The 25,828-nt window shown below is 44.4% G+C and overlaps 1 protein-coding gene across 1 annotated transcript in view; it reads right to left on the bottom strand.

The window, feature by feature from the left end:
• The window catches only part of hdac4 (histone deacetylase 4), a gene marked incomplete at its 5' end in the record, with an annotated part of 136,698 nt that extends 112,787 nt beyond the window's left edge, over positions 1–23,911 (bottom strand). Inside the window, one exon of the mRNA XM_083776737.1 lies at positions 23,791–23,911. Coding sequence (XP_083632863.1) covers positions 23,791–23,911 — 121 coding nt within the window. The remainder of the gene's footprint in view (positions 1–23,790) is intronic.
• Positions 23,912–25,828: the final 1,917 nt, after the last annotated feature.

Genomic DNA, 25,828 nt, shown 5'->3' with positions numbered 1-25,828 from the left:
AATCCATGACATTATATTACTCAGCCAATGAGCCACACGGCACCACAACCTGCGTGGTGCTAACCAGGAGTGGGGCAAGGCCAGCGGTTGGCTGGATAAGGAAGCAAGGGTGAGGCTAGGAGGCTGAGGCAGGACCAATAAGAGTAGACCGTTTGTACTTTTGTATCTTTTTTCTACTATGTCTGAATATGTGATGTATATTTGTATGTATGTTTTTTAGATCTCTGCACCGGAACAAATTCCAATCAACTCTGTTGACATGGCAACAAAGTATTGAATCTTGAACCCTGATGGACTAGTAAATTGTCCAGTGTACACACCACAGATCGGACTGCGACAGCACTTTAATGTAGGCTCTGAAATGGGGAATGGATCAATTGGGAGACAGTGGGTTGACCTTCTGTCTGTGTGTGTGTGTGTGTGTGTGTGTGTGTGTGTGTGTGTGTGTGTGTGTGTGTGCATGTGACAATCCATGTTGCCAAGGATGGGTGGAATGTTTTCCTTCCGTCTTGTATCTCATTAGCACTTCATTCTGTCACTTCCTCTCTCCATATAGCCTCATGGTCAGAGGCAGGCATGACCATTGTGCACACAACAGTAACGTCTGTCTACACACGCTTGACATCTCTAGAGATCTGTTTTTTTGGTGATTTACCATTGGTTCCCGCCAGGGTCGCGCAGCGAAAATAACCGATCAACACACTCACAACAGATCTACCACTTAGATGCCAAACAAAGCATAAAGCAGGCGTCAGTCTTGAGTGGCAGGTTATTTAACACAAGGGTTCCCAAACCAGACTTAGACTTAGAAAGGCTATAATGCTATAAAGCGGTCATTTACAGAGGGAAGAGTTGCACATTGCGCAAACACACATGCACATAAGTGTGCACAGGCACTGATTAACACAGTGGACGGAAATCAACCTTTTCTGAATCATATTTGTTAGATTGTGGGGGGGGGGGGGGGGGGGGGGTTACAACTTACAATGGGTTTGTATAGGAAGGGGCCATGTCTGATAAAATGTATCAAATATCCAAACACTGAAACATGTTTGAAAGTGAAATATCCATTTAATTGTATTGACCATCATTTGAAGGCCCACACAGAATCCTCACGACCCATGAGTGGGCCCCGACCCACAAGTTGAAAAACACCGATTCAACACACTGCTGGATTAAGACACAATGTGCCTATACAGTACTGAACCAGAACACAGGCATCAGGAGTCATTAACAGCAGGCCATGTGTGCACCCGCACAAACATGCACACACACACACACACACACACACACACACACACACACACACACACACACACACACACACACACACACACACACACACACACACACACACACACACACACACACGCAGTCTGTCAACCTCTACTATCTGCTCTTCTCATCTCTCCAGCTCTCATCACTCAACTGGGACTTGCTCGTCTCTCAGCACTGGGGCAAAACCTTGCGCACGATTCCCAAATGCACACCCACCCACCCGCCCACAAACGAACAAACAAGCGTGCGCACACACACACCAAGGCAGAAAGAAATTAGCTGCCCCACTGTGACATTCATAAAAAATGTGTGGATCGTTTTATGATGCAGACAAACATGTACAAACATTCCAAACTTCCTAGCAACTGTTTGAAGTTGAACTGACGTGATAAAAAACAACAACAAATGTAGTTCCACAGCACGGCGCCATTAGAGCATCATTACAAAGCAGCTTGCCGTCCTACTTTGCAAAAAAAACTTTCACCAACTCCTACAGATTCATCATGCTTTTGAAGTTCTAAGCAATGAACAATATGTAAACATTTATTATGTTAAATGGAAATATGTTTTTTTACTTTGAAATTATGCCTCTCGTGTGTCTCTGTGCGCTCGCACACACACACACACACACACACACACACACACACACACACACACACACACACACACACACACACACACACACACACATGCGGGGGGGACAGCAGTGGCCAATGCCATCTGCTCCATTCAGCTGAAGGTTGCAGTCAGTAGTGCTGAGCGTGAGACTACATACATCATCAGTACTATTCAATACTGTCAACCACCCATAAAACAACACACACACACACACACACACACACACACACACACACACACACACACACACACACACACTTAAACACAAAAACTCACCCTTTTACATGCAACACCCACACACACACAACGCACCACATTAAAAAGGACTGGATGATGACAAATTAAAGCCCCAAACACACACAAACACACACACACACACACCAACAACACCACGCCACAAACACAACACAGAGCAGTGTCGAACAGAAAGAGCACTTACCCATCAGTTGCTCCGTCTGGGTGGCTGCTCGTGTGTCGTGTGTGTGTTTGCGGCGTTGCGCGTGAGGGCAACGGTATGTGTTCACAGCTCAAAGCTCAAAACTCCGGTCTGGCTTTATAAAGTCCAACGCTGGGCTGAACACGGCTGAGCAAGCCAGCCACGCTTCGTACGCAGAGATGTGGGTCTACACAGTACGGCTCTCTGTTCGCCTGCTCTCTCTCTGTATATATATTCTCTGTATATATATATCTCTCTCTCTCTCTCTGTATCTCTCTCTGTCAGTGACGGCAATGTTCTGCTCTCTAGCCCTCCGGCTCCTGCCTCTCTCTTCAGCTGGTCCCCTCCCACTTTCTCTCTCTCTCCCTCTCTCTCTCTCTCTCCCTCTCTGTGACATCAGAGGGCAGTCTCAGGCATGCTGAGCATTTTATGGGAGTCTCTCCCGTTCCCTCCCTCTCGTCTCCTTACGTGCACATGCAGGAGAAGGATGAGAAAAAGAGGGATAATAAAGTAGAACCACATGCTCTCAGTGCACAACGAGCGTGCAGGCAAAGAAAATGCATATCTACAAGCTCACAACGCGTGACGACGAGACACGTTGTGAGTGAGCTTGTATACAGCAGTCATTTTCATCTGGGATTTGGTGGGATGGGGAAAGAAAGTGAAGCTTCAATGGGTGGTTAACTGTTGAGCGTGTGTAAAGTGGCCCATTTTAACCTCAACAATGGCAAGGCGTTTTCACAATTCCTCCCCCTGTTCGTTTCAGTCTCAGAAAATGTACATGAACTGTAACACCCCACACACACACACACACACACACACACACACACACACACACACACACACACACACACACACACACACACACACACACACACTTCGTCTCTATGCTACTAGCGGTATATTACAGTAATGGTATAATAACGTCTGCTATGTCTCCGATATGATTTAGTTTTTTTGCTTTACAAGCAATATTAAAGGAGAATTCCGGGACAGCACTTTTCTTACCGTAATCTGATTACAACCAGTGGTAGGCAAAAAAATAATACAAAATCCATCCAGAATCTCAGAGCATGCGCGCTGGGTTCGCATTTTTACAGAAGCCCCTTTGGGACAAGACACCATGCAACGTCTTTGGTCATTATGAAAGACAGATGTGAAAAAAGGAAGAAAAAAAAGCGGTCGAAAAGCGATCAAAATAAGCGATTTAGCGATGGAGTTATGTAACTTTTCACCTGTACCACTCGTTATTGGATATAATAGCATCAGATTAAGGTAATAAATGGTTAATCCAGAATTCACCGAGCCCACCATGGTCCTCCCACCTCATCTGGTCCCACCTCATCTTTCCACCATCCATCCATTCCATTGCAGACCACTACACACCCGGCCCTGCAGCGGAGTGGAGCTCTACTCTCTGTAAGGTCCACTCAGCGGAGTGGAGCTCTACTCTCTGTAAGGTCCACTCAGCGGAGTGGAGCCCTACTCTCTGTAAGGTCCACTCAGCGGAGTGGAGCTCTACTCTCTGTAAGGTCCACTCAGCGGAGTGGAGCTCTACTCTCTGTAAGGTCCACTCAGCGGAGTGGAGCTCTACTCTCTGTAAGGTCCACTCAGCGGAGTGGAGCTCTACTCTCTGTAAGGTCCACTCAGCGGAGTGGAGCTCTACTCTCTGTAAGGTCCACTCAGCGGAGTGGAGCTCTACTCTCTGTAAGGTCCACTCAGCGGAGTGGAGCTCTACTCTCTGTAAGGTCCACTCAGCGGAGTGGAGCCCTACTCTCTGTAAGGTCCACTCAGCGGAGTGGAGCTCTACTCTCTGTAAGGTCCACTCAGCGGAGTGGAGCTCTACTCTCTGTAAGGTCCACTCAGCGGAGTGGAGCCCTACTCTCCGTAAGGTCCACTCAGCGGAGTGGAGCTCTACTCTCTGTAAGGTCCACTCAGCGGAGTGGAGCCCTACTCTCTGTAAGGTCCACTCAGCGGAGTGGAGCTCTACTCTCTGTAAGGTCCACTCAGCGGAGTGGAGCTCTACTCTCTGTAAGGTCCACTCAGCGGAGTGGAGCTCTACTCTCTGTAAGGTCCACTCAGCGGAGTGGAGCTCTACTCTCTGTAAGGTCCACTCAGCGGAGTGGAGCTCTACTCTCTGTAAGGTCCACTCAGCGGAGTGGAGCTCTACTCTCTGTAAGGTCCACTCAGCTGCTGTGGTCAGGGAGCACTTGACCTCTGCAACTGGAATACTCCACTCTCACCATTTCAGTTTGCTACTATATATTACACAATGATACCTTTGCGCTCGCGTGTGCGTGTGTGTGTTGGGGGGGGGGGGGGGGTCCGCAAAGATTTTTGCTAAAAAAGTAAGACATAAGGCATAGAGAACGAGAGAGAGAGAGAGAGAGAGAGAGAGAGAGAGTAGGAGAGACATAACGTATTACAGTGGCCTGACAGAGTGATGGAGGTTTTTATATTGAAACATAAAAGGAGTCCGATTAGCTCTGGCTGATGGATGAAGCCCCACCTCCCCCAAGGGGAGACACCTGACATATGCCTGGCCGTCACATCAATGGGCGGGTCAATAAACCGGCCAATACCAATGAAGAGGGATAGAGGTAGGGGCGGGGCTGTGTTGGGTCAGGAGGGGGTTGTTTACCAGGCCTTGTGCGCGTTGCAACAAACGTTGCATTAACTATCTACGATAGATCAATGCTGCATTTACTTCTCCACTGACACTGATCAATAGTCTTAAGTTATCAGCACAACAGTGCTACAGCACTGTTGTGCTGATAACACAGAGGTAGCACACAGAGAGAGAGAGAGAGATAGAGGGAGAGAGAAAGAAAGAGAGAGAAAGAGAGAGAGAGGCAGAATTATTTCTAAGTCATGTTGAATTGACTGTCATAATCAAATTGCAAGTAGCACACTTAAATGTATCCATTTGTAACTTTGAGAGTATACAAATGTAACCAAATGTGACTAAATGTGACCTGATGAAGATCAAATAGATGGAAATGTGGTCAGAAATTTCAATAAATCAAGTGTTTTGTAACTGTGCGGGCTCCATTCATCATCTACTGAAGTCTCTTTAGCCCAGCACTCAGGCTGTCGATGTGCGTATTCCATGTCCGCTCTAACCAAATGTGACTAGGGCTAGACATTAGTTTCTTACTTTGATCCCTAATTTAAGGGATTTGATTTAAATGTATACTTACAAATACTGTACAAACACTGTAGAACTATTACAAAAATCTTACAAAAACATTACAGACTTTCTGTAAAGTGCCGCCCTTTGTTGTACAACATAAAATCCTCTCTTTCATCCATGTTGCATAACTCTGTGGGTGCAAAAAACCTAAGCGTGTACACAGTAATGTAACCAAAAGGACCCTTACGGGTCGGGTTAAACTAACATTATACAACAGGTCGTTTTGAGGAAGCAATCTGATTGGTTGAAACAGCCTTCTAGCCGTGCTTCAAACCAGCATCATGGAGCGGCTAATCAAAACAAAGAATGCAGCATACTCGGTGGCTATGCTAGCTAGTTTCTTGGGACATTTGTGGTCGTAGACATTTGCGTTGCTTTCGGAACTCGCCTGCGGGCGAGTTCCTGCAGCATCTCAGGCGTGCATTAATGACGTTACACCACCCCCTCTCGTGTAATATTGCTTAATTCACAACTTTTCAATTTAACACAATGTCTTCCTTCACTACATGTCACGACAAGACCTCAGCCTTCTGCCCCCCTGTTAGTTTGTCACATCCTCTCTATCTCATAAGGATTTGATGCAATGATTCCTTGTACCCGTTTAGTACATGTCTCACTCTTGCACATATCATATCATTATAATTACCGCTGGCCTTTCTGCTGCTTCTGTCACGATGGTCTGGTGAATCTAATTCAACTCTGGACCAAACAGTCTATCTAAAGCAGTGGGTTTGCCTTCGCAACCAATCAAATAGCAGGGTCAGTTTTTCTTCCCCTGTCTTTAGCCAATGGCCATCCTGCTTGCCTCAGTGAGACATCAGTCTTATTTAGTGCAGGGCTTCATGCCTGCACAGTAATGTCTAACCAAACTGCTATCGTTCTAGATTAACTGTTGGATTATTACATTTATTTATTATCTAGGCTTTACCAACCCAGTACAATATTGGTTACTTTAGAACACATTTATCAATGAAAGGAATTAAAGAACCAGATTATGGCTCCTTCTTCCTACCTACATGTCCTGTTAGTAAGTTGAGACCCGGCCTGCCTGTGGAAGTCATAAACCCCATTCTCACAGCCGGATCAGATAAGCAACCCCCTCCTAGAGTGGCTGCATCCATGGAATGTGCCAGAGAGACCCATTTCAGTCCCTTTTCAGTTATCAGTGTGGAACTGTTGATCAATCATTTTGACCCACTATATTTTTTACCACCAATTCTGATAACACATCCTCGCACATCCATATATAACACGACAGAGAGAGAGAGACAGACAGAGACAGACAGGGGATTGAAGTGCAGAGGCTGGCACACACGCACGCACACACACACACACACACACACACACACACACACACACACACACACACACACACACACACACACACACACACACACACACACACACACACACACACACACACACACACACACACACACACACACACACACACACACACACACACACACACACACACACACACACACACACACACACACACACACAGTGCTATTTTTACTTCCAGCAGGCAGTCTTGTTTGTTCACACAACACACACCCACACACACCTGGCCCCGATAAAGTCTGTGTTATCTGTGTGTGATGTACCTTAGATGACGTCAATGGCTCAGCTCCGCTTCATACACTGATAACAGCCAAAGGCCACTGGGCTACTGGGCCCGACCCGGACTGCTTAAATACTAACAAAGTAGATGTATTCTGGTGGATTTGGGGAGTTTGATACTTGTATCAGGCTTTACTAACATAGGATCCATTAAAAAGCTAAAAGTACAGTAGGCCTACAGAAAGCCAAAACAACACCAAATGGTCAAGTCTGCTATAAACATGCCATGCATCTACTCGCAACCGTTTGGTTGCAAGGAGTTGCATGGCGACCCTTTGGTGTGGTTTGGGCTTATGACAGAGGTCAGCAGTGACCTCACCCTATCTATAATGAGGGAGGGGAATATGGCACAATGAACAAATTCAGAAAAACTTATCTCTGTTCAATAAATGTACATATCAAATATCTTCCTACCCCAACAACATCCCTGAAGGAGCTTTACCGTATATTTTTCTTTGCTCTATCTTTGCCCTCATTTAGTATTCCATGTCTTATGAATTATGTGTGACTTACAGTCGCAATTAACGCATAATATATTTGATCCTCAAAAATGTAGGTAATCCAATAATATGCACACCAAATGCACACGATGAAAGCAAGCAGTGACGCAAAGTGTTGTCTAGTTAAAGGGATGGGGAGTGGGGACCCTGAATTCATCAATATTGGCCAGCAACTCGACATCTGACCTCAAACCTCAAACCCTTAGATCTCCGTATATGGAGCTGACCTGTTCTGACATTCCATATGTTGATCCTTACATTACAATGGTGCACTAACTACGTTTTTGGACGACTTATTTGTGTATCCCGGTCAAAATAGCCTTCGTGATTTGGGGAACAAACAATTACCTCAAGAACAAATTCACAATTTTTAACCCAAAATCAGCCAAAACAAATTTCCATAGTTACTGGACTTTGGCTTTGTAAGGGCAGTATTGTTGAAACACATAATACAACTGTAGGTTATCCACACCTATTTGTGTCTGTGTGTATACAAAATAAACAAATCAAATACACTCAGGCTATAGCACCCCGTGCACCTGTAAAACACAAATGATCTAAGCTTATTACTAGATCTGCTTAAATTGTTTGAGATGTTTGTTGCTTGCTTTTTTGGCAAAAGGTATTTTTTTCACTTCATTTTTATTGAGAGAAAAAATAAAAACAGCACACACTGAAAACAAACAGAAAGACAACAAGAAACCCCCCCCCCCCAAAAAAAAACACACAAAGAGCTGCATTTTTCATATACCAGTATTATAATACACAATAAAACAATGTTTGAAATTTGAGGTGATTCTGCATGTTTATCTAAAACTAAAACCAATAAACTTTTTGGATTTAAAGCTGTAGGGAATACATGCCATATAAGAGGTTGCAAAGGTATACATTTGTTACCTGAGTCCCATGGTGGGAGTTCTGGTCTGGTTTTGGTGAATATGAATTAGTTCCGGTCATAAATTGATCCACAAAACTAGTATAATTTGTATTGTTGACCTATTTCAAACATATAGTTTAACTGTCGTTCAACTTTGACCCCTCTGTCACATGGGAACAATATTTTTGTGTCCAGTATCACTACGCCAGCAGCAGCACAAACACAGAGGGGTCAAAGTTGAGCCAAAGTTGTGCTATGGTATAGAAATAGGTCAACATTACAAATTAGTTTTGTGGATTCATTTATTTTTAATGCGTGGCCCCCAGTGCCCCCCATCAAATGACCGGAACTACTCAATATTCACCAAAACCAGACCAGAAGTCCCACCACTGGAATCAGGCAATCAATTAATACCTTTGCAATGACTATATTAATGGCAAGTATTTCCTACAGCTATACAACAAAAATCTGAACTAACACTTTAACAGGTCACAGTCAAAACTGAGAGTCCAATCTTTCCCCATCAACTACTACATTCCGGCCATTTGAAAATAGCCGATGCAACGCATTGTGAGCTTGTAGATCTGGCATTTTCAAACGTTTTTAGACATTTGAAATTTTGAAATGAGACATTCTGAAAAGTACTTTGGTACTTTAAGTACATTTGGTGCAAATACTTTTGTACTTTTACTCAAGTAAATGTTTAATTCCGTATTTCTACAGTGCAATATTGATACTTTACCACCAACCTACAGTAGGAACTTGGAAGCCCACGACAAAAGAAAAACAAATAAAACGTGCGTTCAGACTTCGTTCCGTCCCGACAGGGGAAATGTTGGAGAGATAATGGTTGGTAATAAAAAGGGAATAATGAACCTCCAATGGTTTTTCCCTCCCTGAGGCCACTTCAATGGAAGTGATACAAGAATACATGTTGATTTTACTGCTGAGGACATTGCAGCAAGACTAAAATATTGATAGTTGGCTCTTCCAGCACAAGGGCGAGGAAGACCATAAGTGTGTATACAACATGTGTGCACATACAGTATGGGCACACACAAGACATAGCCTACACAAGGCGATAAATATGTATATCTGAGATAGAGAACTGCATGCAGCTATATCTGCATCAGCCTGTGTGTGTGTGTGTGTGTGTGTGTGTGTACGTCTGCGTGCGTGTGTGCGTGACTGTGTGTGTGTGTGTGTGTTAAATAATGCATGCGGCGTAATGATTGCGAGTCGTGCCGAGGTATACAGCGTTGCAGCCAGGCAGACGGGGACTGATGAATAAGTAATGGCACGGCGTCCACCTCGGTATGTGCGTGCACACACACACACACACACACACACACTCCAAGTAACCAGGAGCCCCCTCTCTGCTCAGGAGAAGTGAAAAAAGGACATCTCTCGTTCTCACTGCCTCTTAAGCCCCCCCCCCCCCCTCTCCTCTCTCTGACAAGGGGATGGGGGAGGACGAGGCTAGGGGGGGGGAGCCATGCTTTTTCCATCCATTCCCCCAGAGAACTCCAGGCCCGACTCCAAATATGTGAGATACAGTGTCATTTATTATTGATTTGGGTTATTTATAATACACACTCACTTTCCCTGCAACCCCCCTCTATTTTTCTCTTCTTGTTTCTCATTACCCTCTCTCTGTCCCCCTCCATCTCCCTTTCTGTCTCTCCATGTTCCCCCTCCCCTTGTGCTGTGAATGACTGGAAAACTACCAGTACAGATAATAATAATAAAAAATAAGAAGATTTTAGTTTCGTGAAAAAGGGCAGTTGTTGCTGTGCTGCGAAATAGTTTTCCGTCACATGTGAGCATATATGTTTTCCTAAACAACAAATACGCTGTATTCAACAGTGAGACAAATAAAAACAACACTTGAAATACTTAAAACCCACACACAGATGCTAAGCCACCAAAATGTGTGGTTTTGTTTTTCCAATGCTCATTTATTTTCCTCCCTCTACCTCTCTCTCGCCTCCTCCTTTGTCTTGTTACCTGATCAGCGTAAGCCTCCTTAGTGGAATTGACGAGAGCAATACACGTAATGCAAACGGTGCAACACAAGACAACATCAGACATTCAGTAAACTGCTATGGCGCTGGGTAGGCGATTGGATGTAACATAAGTGATTGGCCAGGTAATGGCCAAAGGTAAGGTAATCAACAATACGTCTGAACACTAACCCTTATTTCTACCAAAGCCAGAAAGGAAAGGACTCCGCTTAAAACCTCATCAGGTATACAGTGCATGCTCAAGACACAGAGGTTCGGCCTGGGCCATGGCTCAGTGGTACTCAGTGGTCCTCAGTGGCTGAAGTGGTTGAGCCCCAAGCAACTTTTAACATTGGTCCGGTTGCTATGCAACGCCTCCGTCACCACCAACTATGGGATCTTTACAACTTTACAAGTCATCCAAAGTTCGGATGTCAGACTTTGTCTCGCATCGCTCCCGTCATGTAAACGTTTCTGGCGACAAAATTCAATTTGGAGAGAAACTCAATGTCAAATACTCTCGCATTTCGTTGGGACATCTTACCGTGTAATTACGGTAAGATCTATTCTAGACAGACAGACAGACAGACAGACGTAATTGACAATAGAAGATGGGTCTTTCCTGGGACGAAGCACAGGAGGCCAAAGCACGACAGGATTCAGTGGCAGTGTATGATTGCGGCCTCGTGCCCCAACCGGGACGAAGAGGATCGGCCTTATGCCCCAACCGGGACGAAGAGGATTAGTAAGTAAAGTAAGCAAAGTCACAATACCAACTTTGATGAGGGAGTATTGCTTTGTTTTAAAAGAATATAAGGTGGCCCAGGCCGTAGCGTAACGGTCTGGGCACCGGACTGGTGATCCAGTCGCAGTGTGCCGCGGGTTCGACTCCCGGACCCGACACGGCCTTTACTGCATGTCATCCCCCCATCTCTCTCCCGTTTCCTGTCAGCCTACTGTCTGTCCCTTCAAAAATCAATAAAAGGCGTAAGCCGCAAAGAAATATCTTAAACAAAAAAAATAATAATAATATAAGGTTTTCTTCATTTCCTGAAAAAAAGAATATTTTTCATTTCCTGAAAAATTAATATTTTAGAGTTAGGTGTTTTTTGCCCAGAGATATATGGCCTGAGGCTCCCAGTAGTGTGTTTGCGCACATGCATGCGTGCACTGCGTGCGTGTGTGTGTGTGTGTCAGACACATGTGGTCCAGTGATAACAAGCTCCGAGTCTACAAAGACACAGGACACAACAATCGGCTCCTCCTGGCTCTGAACAGGACCTAAAAACATCAACACTTCAAAACACCTTGTTAAAAAATGAGACGAGGGAAGACGGGCTAAGAAAAGAAAGCAAACACTGCGGGCCCTCGGTGCCACCGGAGAGCCTCCATTCATTCATATTTTACACCAGTACACACACACACACACACACACACACACACACACTCTGTCTCTCTCTGTCTCAATGGAAATGCTTCGCATCCAGCCTCGTCTACAGGGTCTGTACTCTGTAGCAGACAGAGAGCCATTAGCTGTTAGCGATGCTAAACTGAGCTTATAGGCTAGGGGATGTCAGCTCACCAGTGCTCCCCATGTACTTAGCATCACACAGGTCACAGCCGTGACCCTGAGCACTAAAGCAAGACTCGCCAACTCTCTTTGTGGACAGTGAATACAGAGACTGGAGATAGTGAGAGGCCAAACAAAAAGAGCTTCATAAATAATTGTGGGCGATACAGGACAGCCTCGACAGGTCTTAAGAATTCTTACTATTTCCTATTTTCTGGTTTAAATGCAGCTCCACGGTTTGAATCATTCTCGCTGTATTGTGCGGTTGTGGGAGACTGTGGGCAGCTGAGTGGCAGGTACCGGCGTCCAGGGGGTACCCCACACATCACCAGAGATTACTGGTTACTTAGTGCTATGATGATGATGCTACTTCAAGGATGGTATAATGAGCTGGAAACCGTATTCTCCACATGTATCAACCTTTTAAAACTGTGAACAGTCAATGTTGTCAGTGTGCATTTTATGACCAAGCAAAAAGGGGGGATAATATGCCCACCACGCCACCTGAGACAAGTCAGATTTTTCACAAGTTCACACCATGAAGAAACAACTGCACTGCCGGCAGCACAGAGCAAACTGTGCTCTTCTGCTTTTGACAAATGAATCTGCGGTGAAGTATAGCCCCATGGTGAACGCCAGCCTCCAGCCATTAGGCTGTAAATGAACTCCTCTTCCCGGACTAGAGGAGCCTGGCCTCTGGTCACAACAGTGGTGTTGTTACGATACTGGCCAGAGGAGCTATAGCAAAAAGCCTCGGTGTGCTGGATGCTAAAGGTCCGGACCCTGAAGTGGGTCATCCATAATAAATGGTTTCCAGAAGCATCTGCAGGATCCATATGGCCATGCTTTGGCTTTTAAAAGCCTTTACAAAGCCAGCATCTGCATTAACAACTGGCCTTGTGGGAAGAACCTGGGAAAGGGTTAAGAGTCGGCGGTGGGCTGATCAACCTCATGTCCGGTTCACCAAAAAAGCCAATTTAGTTCACGACACAAATGCAAACTTGTAGATCATTTTTCTTCTCATAACAATTGGCCTGCCTAAAAAAGGAATGACGCTGACAGTGGTTTAGTTCGAGTGACATTGAAGTGGGAAAACCTGTCCAATGTATTACCATATGTATTCATGTATTATAAACATACACGTTGTATAGGGATGAAAACACACAACAACTTTCTAGACATTCAGCTGTTGGAGCACCAAGCCACACAGTCAGCCAGCCAGTCATAGACAGACAGAAAGCAAGGCAAAACACAGACGATAGGCTATACAAAATTCATAACCTGCTAACATGGTCAAAATGGGGATTTCTGTCCCCCACACACACACACACACACACACACACACACACACACACACACAGACACACAGTCAGGATAATGGCGGTGATGTAGGTTAGGACATTGCCTGCTCTGCTGGAAGACCAAAACAAGTCTGGCTCTCAACGCAGCACTGAGTACTCACTAGAGTTCAGCAGACTGGACAGTGTGTGTGTTTGTGTGTGTGTGTGTGTGTGTGTGTGTGTGTGTGTGTGTGTGTGTGTGTGTGTGTGTGTGTGTGTTGAAGGCCATCACCCCAGGCTATGTCTGTGTGAATTGATATAATTAGGCAGTGGCACACTTTGTTTCCTTCCTTTTAAAACCCTTTCAGTCTTGAGAAGTTTGTTTTTGTATAATTTGCTGTATCACTTTGGTCCAGAAAAGGCTGTGGTTGAACAAAAAAAGAAAAATATTCTTTAGATATTCCTCATGACATTTTGTTTTTATATTGGGCTCTATGCACACACTAATTTTGTGTGTGCAATTTTGTAATTTTGGAAAGAACTTGCACCCCTTCTCTACTTCCTTCACAGGTGTTACCGATGATACTAATGAAGGTTCCTCTGTTCCATTCTGGTCAAACAGAGTCAGGGTGCTGCTATTGTGCATGCTGGCTGATGATGATCCATTGTTCATTGGGAAATTAGCAAAAAAAAGAAAAACACCCTGCTGAGCGTTCCTATAACCAAACGGCCGGTAAACACTAGATCTCTTCTGCATTTTTTTTTTCTTTCCATCTGTTGTTGTTCTGGGGAATAAGTGTTTTGACTCTTATCACTTCCTGCTCACGCTCCATGCCGTTTGACCGGTTTGAGACCGCCTACCTTTTTTAAAGCTATTTAAAGCTTAGTCCTCAGTGTCAAACACGGCCAATCGGCCATCTTATCACTACCACAGACGTTCAGAAACAACATGGTATGTATGGTGCAATTTAATTATAACAGTTTGACTGTTTTAAACGTGTAACCCGCATTTTAATCAACCCCCATTCACTGCCGAGATTGTTGTATTACCTTTAGAGCATATGCTGAATTATTTGGGCTTTTGATCCGTGAAAATCCGGCGAAAAAAGGTTGCTCCGCTTGTTATGAACGATCGCACCACCCACCATCTTGGTGCGCCGCAAGACGGCCCCACAAGACCCTCCTCCATGAGGCGTTGTACCCCGTTCATTTGCATTGGCCTCAATTTCCCAGAAGCCCTAGCAGCCCACAGCATGTGTTGATTTCCGGTTTCGTCATCAAAACAAAACCTTCTCGTCTCCAGCTCCGCAGCAAAGACGGAGTTTCTTTTTAATTATTACAATACGGCGGATTAAACACATAAAACAAAAGTCGTATATCGCAGCGACAGTAACCTGGAGTAAACCATTCCTGGCAGTAAAACTGTTTTAATGACAAAACACTTCTTCACCCCTCCTATTTAATCTATATATGCTTCCCCTAGGACTGGGGTCGGCAACCCAAGATGTTGAAAGAGCCATTTTCGACTAAAAATACATTCAAGCCGCAATTTTGTTTTACTCATTATAATGTGGCTTGCCAAGCTTTATTATTTCCCGGGTTGCAACGAAACTAGCAGCAGTGGGTGGAGTTTGAAGATGCGATCCACTTTTTATAAGATTGTTTGCTCTCTTCTACTTTCTTCAGCAGTTCTGCAACAGCACTCTCTCATTTCCAGCTGGGTGGTCAGGTGCAAATTTAGCTTTCCCTGGAAATGTCTTTCAACTTAACTTTTTTTGTTGTTTGATAGCTTTTCACTGCAGATTAAACATTACAGGCAGTCAATCTGCATTGGTGTGAAGGCAAAAGCCTCTGTCCACAAACTGTTAAATCCTCAGTTTTTAGTCGGCTATCTTTCTTTTGCTCCCTAGCCGTAGTAGCGTAGAAAGCCTCTCACACCCACCGGTTTGTTTATAATAGACACCTGGCTGGCGCGACGCCGAGTGTGGCGCATGCTATGACGCAATTTTTTGTTGACATTATCTGTTGAAAATGAATATTTATTCTACACATTTTTACAAAATTGGAAAACTTAAGAATGTTTGTCACGTTTGGCCTACAGAAACTATAAATGAAAAAGAAATGTGAAAAAATTATTATACATTTTCATCGATTCTTTTGTAATGATACAAGGAGCCACTAGGGGTGTGCTCTAGAGCCTAGAGCACACAATTAACACTTTCGGGGCCTTAGATTATTCTATCCATCCTATCTAGGCTGCCAGGATTGATCTATTACCTTTGGAGCATACGCCAAAGTATTTGCAGCTTTGATCGACGAAGATCCGGCGGAAAATAGTCCCATGGTTTGTTATGGAAGAGAAAAACATGCCGAAACACAGCCTTCACAGCATGTTGTAGTACAAACAAACTTCCTGTTCAATTGCATTGAACTCATTTTTCCAGAAGCCCTAGCAGCCCAGAGCATTGCTTGATTTCCGGTTTCGCCATCATAACGTAATGGCCTTGTCACCAGGTCCGCAACAAAACCGCTCTTTCTTCTTTCTTTTTAAACACATTAAACAAATAGCGGGTTTAGCGTACTTACGCAGCACAGACACAAATAGCGGGGTTACGCAGTAGAACTGTTAAAACTGAGATAATTGTTTTTGGATCACAGAATCAGAGACAGAGTGTAATCTCCTTGAACCTTGAATCAGGTGAGAGATCTTGGTGTTGTCCTAGACTCAGATTAAAATTTTAACACCCCATAGTTGGAACAAAACATGGGGAAGCAGCATTTCACTATATGCACCACAATCCTGGAATAATAGTCCAGGTTACAATAGGAAATCCCTAACCATAGCTGTTTTTAATTCTAATTTAAAAACATATTTATTTAACATTGCCTATCCTATATTGCCTATCCTAATGATGTTTAATAACAGCTAGGTCTTGCCTGGGCTTTTAATCAAAGGTGGGAGTATTTGTTCTAATTTATATGCTCCTTTATCTTACAGTATTTATCTTTGTTCATTTTTGAAGTGCACTGTTGCACTCTGTATTTGTTTTTATTCTGTAAAGCACTTTCAATTGCCTTGTGTATGAAAGGTGCTATAAAATTGCCTTGCCTTGCGCCCTCCAGGTGAAACTCTTCACTGTCAGTTGAAAAGAAGCAGCAGTGTGTATTTCATAGGGTAGTCAACCCCCTCCCCTGACTAACAAGAACTGTGAGTAGGGCTGGCATGATTACTAAATTAGGAGGAAAATGGTGAAAAGATGAATTAGTAAAAAGGACGGTACAGTAGCAAAAGAACAGAAGACGTGAGAAGAAAGACAGGTGGTGAAAAATCAAGGAGAAAGAAAGTCTATAGTTCATCATAAGTTCAAACCTGTGTGTGTGTGTGTGTGTGTGTGTGTGTGTGCGCACGCACGCACGCACGCACACGCGCGCACACACACACACACACACACACACACACACACACGCACGCACGCACATGTGCCCTACTGCCGGTGAGCAGAATAGAAGCAGCTGCCTAACAGCTCTTGCCCACTCCAGGCTGGCACCAGGCATGGGCACTGATGCCAGGGTGGGATTGGGGTGGGGGGATGGCGCAGGGTGGGAACCGAGAGGGCCATCTGGGAGACTGGCACCCAGACCCAAGGGTGTTATGGGTTCCTTGGACTGGGCACAAGTGTGCCAGGCAGGTGGTCTGGAAATGTTGGGAGGAGAGGGGTTGGTTGTGTGGATACAGAACGAGAGTAAATATTGACCTGTTAACGGTGAAGACCGTATTTTGCACTAAGTGTACTGTATAGGACCCGTCCCTGTCGTGGTATTTTCAGCCGGATACCTTATTTTGAAGACCCCAAAATTCACGACCCATGAACCGGAAGCAAAATCGTCTAGACTAATTTTAGCCGCAATCTCTTTATCAGTCACCAGAAACGTTGATATTGTAACCGCGAGGCAGCCATGCTTTATTTATGAGCCGCGAACATCGGTGTTTTGATCAAAAACCTCAATCTCAAAGATTTCATATGGCATTGGACGAGGGGCAACCTTTTTACTGACGGACCATAGCCTAGCTGAGTGTTGCCTAGCAACAGAGAGCTAAACAGACGGAATCTCAAACCGATCCAATAAAACACGCAAAAAGTCATCAAAGATGAGTATAGGCCTTTTGTTGAACTAACTGAGAGTTGTGTTGGCAGGTCGATGGAGTCTGCTTTCCGTAACATGCCAGCCACCTATTTTAGAATAGTCCGATGCCTCTGAGTGACAGCTGATTGGTTACCTGCCAATGTGGCGGCAGGAGCACTTTAGCTTGCTTTTTGGCTGGTGTTAAATTCCAACCGCTCTGCCATTCCACAGTCAGGTGTATTTGATGATGATGTTGATGGATGCAAAAGTATGTGTATGATGAAAAGACGTCCATTCACATTCATTCATGTCACTCACATTCAGCCAATCTTGTGTTGATTATTACCTCGATCCGTGTGTCCCATTCCAAGCGTGCACACACACACACACACACACACACACACACACACACACACACACACACACACTACAAGGGTAGCTAGCTGCTGGTCCCCCTTGGTCTCCTCCTTTTTCCCCTCTAAACAAAAATCCCTTTGCCGGAAGTATAGCTGAAAAGCATGATCATAACGCATCACAATGTAACCATTTGTGAGTTTGTAAATCTGCTTGCTTTCACTGAATGTTCACCCCAGAATAGGGACAGGAGGGTTCATGTGGCTAAGCATCCATTTTATCGCACACGCACACACACACACACACACACACACACACACACACACACACACACACACACACACACACACACACACACACACACACACACACACACACACACACACACACACACACAGAGTAGGGGGGATGACAGCAGGGGGTCTGGCCAACAGACAGCTCTCATCCAGGAGTCAAGGTGACCAGGAGACTGTGTTCTCTGGAACACACTCAACCCTTTCCCTCCCATCTCCCTCTCCCCATCTGCATTTCACCCTTTCTCCCTACCATCTTTCCCCTCATTCTCTCTCTCTAACAACTGATACCTAGGGCTGTCACGATTAAACATTTAAGTTGACGATTAATTGTCACACAAATTGCGATTAACAATTTAATTGTGTTTTTTGCACTGAAGCCTGGAACATAATATGAATATAAATGTTTTATCATTTTTATACGAAAATAGTTGATCTGCTACTTCTGCTTTTTTATGTACGCTATGAAATTTTTTCAACATGGACACGATCATGATGACAAAATAATTGTGATTATCTCAAATAATTGCGATTAGACGATTACGTAATAATTGTGCCAACCCTACTGATACCATGAAGTCTCAACAACACCACATATACGGGCAGGAAGACTATTTCGCTAAAGACTAAATAAAGTCAGACACCACCACAAGTAGAGCAGATTACAGATTATTCAGATGTACAATGTAAGCTTTCAAACAATGTGCCATACATTGAAATCTGGAAGAAAAAAAGATACACATGCTGAAGCTCAAATCAAGAAGTTTGGGAAAAGGCATCTTCTGTGTTGTTATCCCCAGCTAAATGGAGAGTCGGTAACCAAATGCACCTATATATAATTTAACTCTTATGTAAAATGAAACCAAAGGGTCCATTCTACACTCTCAAGAGTTAAATTATTGTTAAACAAATGCATTACTTAATATACAAGTTTACATATTTAGAGAATGTAAAATAATTGGTATTTTGATCTATCCTACGGTACCGCATCAATACAGCATGGACAAAATCTTATCCAACAATAACTAAATATTCTACGTTTTCGGTCTGGGAGGCTAAATGTCATCAAATGGTGGTCTGTGCATTTTTTTTAAATATATATATTTTTTAAATGGCAGAGTAGAAAGGAAACGTGTCTCTCTGCACAGTAAAATCCTCAGTGTAGTGTGGACTGTCACTGGACCCTATATGGGTCTCAGTTAAATAAAAACTGAGGATTTCACTGTGTGGCTGGCATGGCGTGAAATCAGAGTCATGACCACTGCTATCACTGAAAGACAGAATGGGAAGAAGGGCGCGTGTAGAGGAGATATAAGAGAGAGAGAGAGAGAGAGAGAGAGAGAGAACAGAAAAGGGAAAAAAACCCAAATGTGCATAGATTTAATACCGTGGAAAAAGGGGAGGGGGTGACGGAGTGAGATGTGAGAGTGAGAGAGAGCGAGACAGGAGGATGAATGAATTTGACATAGTCCAGAGTGCGTCTCTGCTCCACAGTTTTGAAATGGTAATGAACCTGCTCCCCATTTGCATAGAGAGCATCTCCTCGCTCTTCTATTTTTCTACTTATCCGTGCCCTATTCTCCTCAATTTGCTGCCCCCTTCTCTCTCTCTCTCTCTGCCTATACATCCTAACCACTCATTTGCCATCGCACTCCACCAGTGGTGGAAAGTAACTAAGTAGATTTACTTAAGTACTGTACTTAAGTACATTTTGAAGTTGAAGTTTTTTACCAGAGGCAAATATTGTACTTTTACTCCATTACATTTATTTGAAAACTTTAGTTAAATTCTGATTATTACCAGTAAGACATCATGAGGGCGAGAAGCGACCTTGCTCTAAAGGGCGAGATTGCATGCACGCATCCGCCTAGGTGACGGCATACTGCTGGGCGAGCACTGGCGCTTTGGCATGGGGGGTCAGATCAACATAATGGAATGAATTATGTACTGGCCATATATGGAGCGTGTCTTGAGTGTACAGGATTTGATGAGGTCAGATCAACATATGGAATGTCAGAACAGGTCAGCTCCATATATGGAGATCTAAGGGTGGCAGCGGGGGCAGTATCTTGAGTGTACAGGGTTTGATGAGGGCCCAGGTAGATTTCGGGCCTGTTGAGAACTCTAGTTTTCGCCGGCTGCCGGGCACGGTTGCACTAATAACTTTGGGGCTGGCCCGTCTAGAGTTTAAAATGGACAGGTATCAGTCAAAAGGGAGACATCGAAGAGGAAGGATGGATGGGGAAGGATCACTTATGGAATGTCAGAACAGGTCAGCTCCATATATGGAGATATAAGGGTTTGAGGGTTGAGGTGAGATGTAGATGCTGGCCAATATTGATGACATCAGGGATCTCCATATATGGGCTTACTATTGATGACATCACATGATGTCACGAGGTATGACCATATCTGGGGCGTGACTGACTGACTGATTGACTGAATGACTGACGGGAAATGAACGATTTCATATACAAAACACATTAATCACTTATAGCACTATATATATTTTGGCTGTTTGAAAATAGCAGATCTCCCAGACGGTTAGCTCAACCTAGGCTACCAAGCCAGCCGGACGGTGTGCCGCGGGTTCGACTCCCGAGTCCAACGGCCTTTGCCACGTGTCACTCCCCATCTCTCCCCCTTTCCTGTCTGGCTACTGTTCCCTACTGTATCAATAAAGGCATAAAAAATAAACACAATGCATTGTGATACGACATTGTGAGCTTGTACAGTAGATCGGCTATTTTCCTTTTTCAAAATATTTTTCATACATTTTGAACTTGTGGAATGGGACATTCTGCACAATGAGTACTTTTACTTTGGCCTACATTCTGAAGCCAATACGTTTGCACTTTTACTCAAGTAAATTTTGAATTCCGGACTTTTACTTGTAACTGAGTCTTTCTATATTGCAGTATTTATACTTTTACTTAACAAATTGAGTACTTTGACCCCGCTAAACGTTGTTTCCACGTTGTATCCCTCCACTCCTTTCTTTTCATGTTGTCCTCCTCGCACAGACCTTCCTTCCTCCTTACCACCTCTCCTCTCGTATCTCTCTTTCCAATTCTGAATCCTCAGCTCTCTCTGCCATGTGTGAGTGCGTGGGCCGCCGCTAATTTGTGCAGAGTGGGAGAGCTGTTTTGGCTGGGGAAGAATGAACCCAGTTTAGCGCACGCGCACGCACACACACACACACACACACACACACACACACACACACACACACACACACACACACACACACACACACACACACACACACACACACACACACACACACACACACACACACACACACACACACACACACACACACACACACACACACACACACACACACACACACACACACACACGGTTCTTCTCAACGCCTCCCTGGCGGAACTTAGTCAACCTGGTTTAATTTATGCATGCAAATCTGTCTCTTCACCTCCTCTCCCCCCCACCACCTCCACTGTCCTCCTCCTACTCTCCATATCTTCACCTCCACTGTCCTCCTCCTCTTAATGTCTCCGTCACATCACTCCGACACTCTTCTCATGTCTGACTGCAGGCTTGTGACTCAACAGTGCGGGTGCTACACACACACACACACACACACACACACACACACAGTGACCCTTGTGCAATTGGAGCTCATGGCCTTCGGGCTGGCCAGCCCCATATGGGCCAAACGAGCAGCAGCCTCAAACCAACGCTGCTCTCACCACTAACCTTTTGCCTCGGTTAGTTAGTTGTGCGCACCAAAATAGCTGATCTGCTATTCGCGGCGAGCAGTATGAATCAGGACATATACTGTAGGATATTGCGGTAACGTGTCAAGTTAGCGCGCGCACTCACGCACGCACGCACGCACGCACGGCTAGCTAATTCACCATTTCTAACACATCCCATGAAATATGTTAATAGAAGGTGTTGCCCCATGCTTTCTGGAGAGTATGTACCACATCTAGTTATCACACGTTCTCTAAGATGTGTTACAATTAGTGACTGATGGCTTGCCAAAAAGCTAACCTTTTTTCTCAGTTGCCTTTAGCAGTTGAGTCGAGTTGCGTAAAAGTGGCGTGAGGGATTTCATGTGGAGTGTGCATGTGCATGTGCATGTGCGTGTGCATGTGCATGTGCATGTGCATGTGCGTGTGCGTGTGCGTGTGCATGTGCATGTGCGTGTGCGTGTGCGTGTGTGAGTGTGTGTGTGCAGGCGTACGTACAGTATGTGCATGCGTCTCTCTCTAGCTTCTCCATACCGGTGTGTTGTCCTGTCACAGCTGAGTTAATCAAACGTATTACTTGTTACTTAAGCACTTAAACCCCATACTATACCATGTTGTGCAGTACTAAACATCAACCAGGGTGAGAATGTTACAGACAACAAGCATATGGGGGAGCTAACAAGGTTAAGTGAGAAGATAGCTTCCAGGAGGAGTGAATGAGGCTGGCCGGTCACTGCCATCAACATCGGTATCACAGCCAGCAAACTGTTGCTATGGGAGCCAACACAAGTGGCCTATAGGTCAAGGACGTAAAACCCTGAATATTTTTCACATTTTGTGAATTATGAATACTATTTTAATATATATATATAAATATATACTTTTTATGTTTTCTAGACACATCTTGTTTTACACATCAATGAGTGTCTTGATTGCCACCGATTCTGTCAAAGCACAGCGCGTAATTTGATGTTGGTCAAAAATGGTTTAAAAATATCCATGTCCGTGTTGAAGGAGAGAGTGCGCACATCAGATAAGCGCACCTGAGTGTGCGTAGTATATGTTTGTTGAAGCTGCGGGGCCGTTAAACATGCTATTAGCAGACCACAGCTTTAGGTTTAGGCCACCAGTGCTGGTGTCATCGGCACCGCGTCAGCGTTTCCCGCTGCCACATGGGACTATCATGTCGCCACTAGTGTGATGCTCCACTGTTCCTGTCAACAAGACAGCGTCAAACTCACGCACACGTGCGTGTGTGCACACACACACACACGCACGCACGCACGCGCGTGTGTGCAAAGATCCTCCTCAACCAACAAGTCATCTAATGAATAAAAGATAGCGAAGTACTAAAAATGGCAAGTGACATCAGCTTGTGAAATTATTGCGGCATTGCAAATATACAGTATAGCAAGCTACCTGTCTCTTTCTCATACACGCGCAGCCGCAAGCGTTTGCACACATATTACTTGAGCGTGCGTGCGGGCACAGACATACACAGACACACATGCGTTTACGCAGTGTTTTCTAAAGCTGCTGTACACAGCAGCGATGCCAACAAGCGGTCACCAAATCACCAGTCTGCAGTGCTGGCGGTGTGTAATCACTCCAGCAGCGAAACCCAAAGACATTATTTCACCCAACACACACATGAGTATGTCTTGTCAAGTGCACTCAAAGTATCCATTAAGTTTCCAAACAGGGATGCACTGTCAACACCTGCATGACGTTACATATCTGGCCAGTGGAAAACTGACATAATGCAATGCATCACTTCATTAAAATCTAGACCGATAGAGCCATGTGTAACAAGCCAGTAAAGCGATAATGCTGTGTTTTTTCCATTCTAGAGTCTTCCTTGAGTAAGACTATGCGGACCCCCCCCCCCCCCCCACACACACACACACACACAGTAACCTACCTGTTGGAAGGTGGTTGAGTGTGGCTGGTTTCAAGAGCTCCAGTGGCTGTTTCTTACTGGTCAGACCACCTGCCAGAGACAGAGAGCAAGGAGACTCTGCTTCAAATATTGTCCTCAGCATTGTCAATAGCGCGGATCATCAAACTACTAGCCTCAAAACCCACCGCTGGTAGCGGGAGGGGGGGATCTGTGGAAGACTACAACTCCCAGGTGAAAAAGGTGGACGCGTGGTAATATAGGGGCATGGGCTGAAAGAAAACAAGTCGAACGAGAGGAGAGCCAACGGAGAGAGTGAAGGAGGCGAGCGTAACGGCGGCGGCCAGGCACCGGGCGATGTGCTTGCACTTATGAATTTAGTCATAGCAGGGAGGGAGGGAAAGAGAGAGAGAGAGAGAGAGAGAGAGAGAGAGTCAATCATGAACATTTTTAAATAAACACTTGTGCAGCGAGAGAGCAGGCAGTTGTGCCTTACATGTGCAGCCATTTCTTAAACCAATACAGGCATGCGTCTCATCTTTTTCCACATAGGTACAATCCCCCCCCCCCCCCCCCCCCCCACACACACACACACACACGTGTGTGTGTGTGTGTAGCAGATGATACTTATAGTGGGAACAGGCAGCAGCTCAATTCAGGGAGGACCCATCTATAAATAGCCTAGTAGGACAAGCGCACACACACACACACACACACACACACACACACACACACACACACACACACACACACACACACCCATCCACCTCACACCACTCATCTCTTGCCAAAACAATGTATTACAGGGTTTATTTTAAACATGACAACCTCATTAATCCAATGAATCACAACCTTCTCCTCTACATAAAAAAAACACATTCGTTTTAATAAATATGAATTGGAAGCATTGTGCAACTCTTGTCTCTTATAGGACCTTATTATGGCTTTTATTCCATTCTGTTTGCTTTCCCACCCAATTGTGGTGAAGCCCGAGGCAAAATGAATATTTAATTCTGTTCTGTTGTGTTTTTCCATGTTGGACACGGGCATCACATAATGGGCTAATTTGCTTAGTACTAAACGAAAAAGCGATATTATACAGACCCACCTACTGTAGTAGGGCTGCACGATTTTGCCTGATTTTTTTTTTCTGAAACCTCGATTTCGATTTCTTTCAGTAAAATAAATACAAATATGTTAGTTTTTTTAATGCAAACTAATTTTCCTTGGAATAAAGTCCAAACCTTAAAAGGATCCCTGGCTAATAAGACAAATATGCCTTAAAACATTACACCATCAATCTTTTATTTCTTTCATAAATAGAGAATCTTTCACTCAATAGGGACTGCTCCTATCGCAGCTCCTATGTGTCCATGTCCATGCCCTATGGAAAGCTAATACTTCCTAAGGATAATATGAGCATAAAAGCAATATAAAATAAAATGTATTAGCACGTGCATTCCATACATTCCTTATTGTTCCTTATTTTCAATTTTTAAAATGTTGGCTATAACACAATATACCCAAAATGAGAATTTGATTACTAATAGATTATTTCCCCAAACGAATCAATCGGTTATGAAAAATGATAATGAACAGTTATAGATCTTACCTGAACTCAGACGTACACAATCACACAGGCTATAATTAGACTGCTGGACAGAGGTAAGCAGACTGTTATCAGGGAGAGATAAGATCTCAGGAGAATTAGCACAATGCAAACACACACGTCTGAACTGAACCACGCACCCACCCACAACTTCACCATGCTGTTCACAAGCGTGAATTCCGTTTGTGTCCGAGCATAGGCATGGCTGAGGCATGGTAACGCCCCGCCTGCCTGTGATTGGTCTACTGACACTGCCCGTCTTGACTGTCCACCGAGACGCGAGGTCCATGGTGAGATTGAGAAATAAATAATAGGCTAAGAGAATGACAGCTTGGCACGCGCGACAGATTTGCATGTGTTCTAAATAAAGTGCTAGTGTTGATTATCGTGTATTAATCTAATTATAGTAAACTAATACTATTACACTAAAAAGGATAAAGATGAAGGGTAAAT

Source organism: Protomyctophum parallelum, assembly GCF_964188405.1.
Source record: "Protomyctophum parallelum genome assembly, chromosome: 11".
Lineage (NCBI taxonomy): Eukaryota > Metazoa > Chordata > Actinopteri > Myctophiformes > Myctophidae > Protomyctophum > Protomyctophum parallelum.
This window is presented reverse-complemented; position numbering and strand designations above follow the sequence as displayed.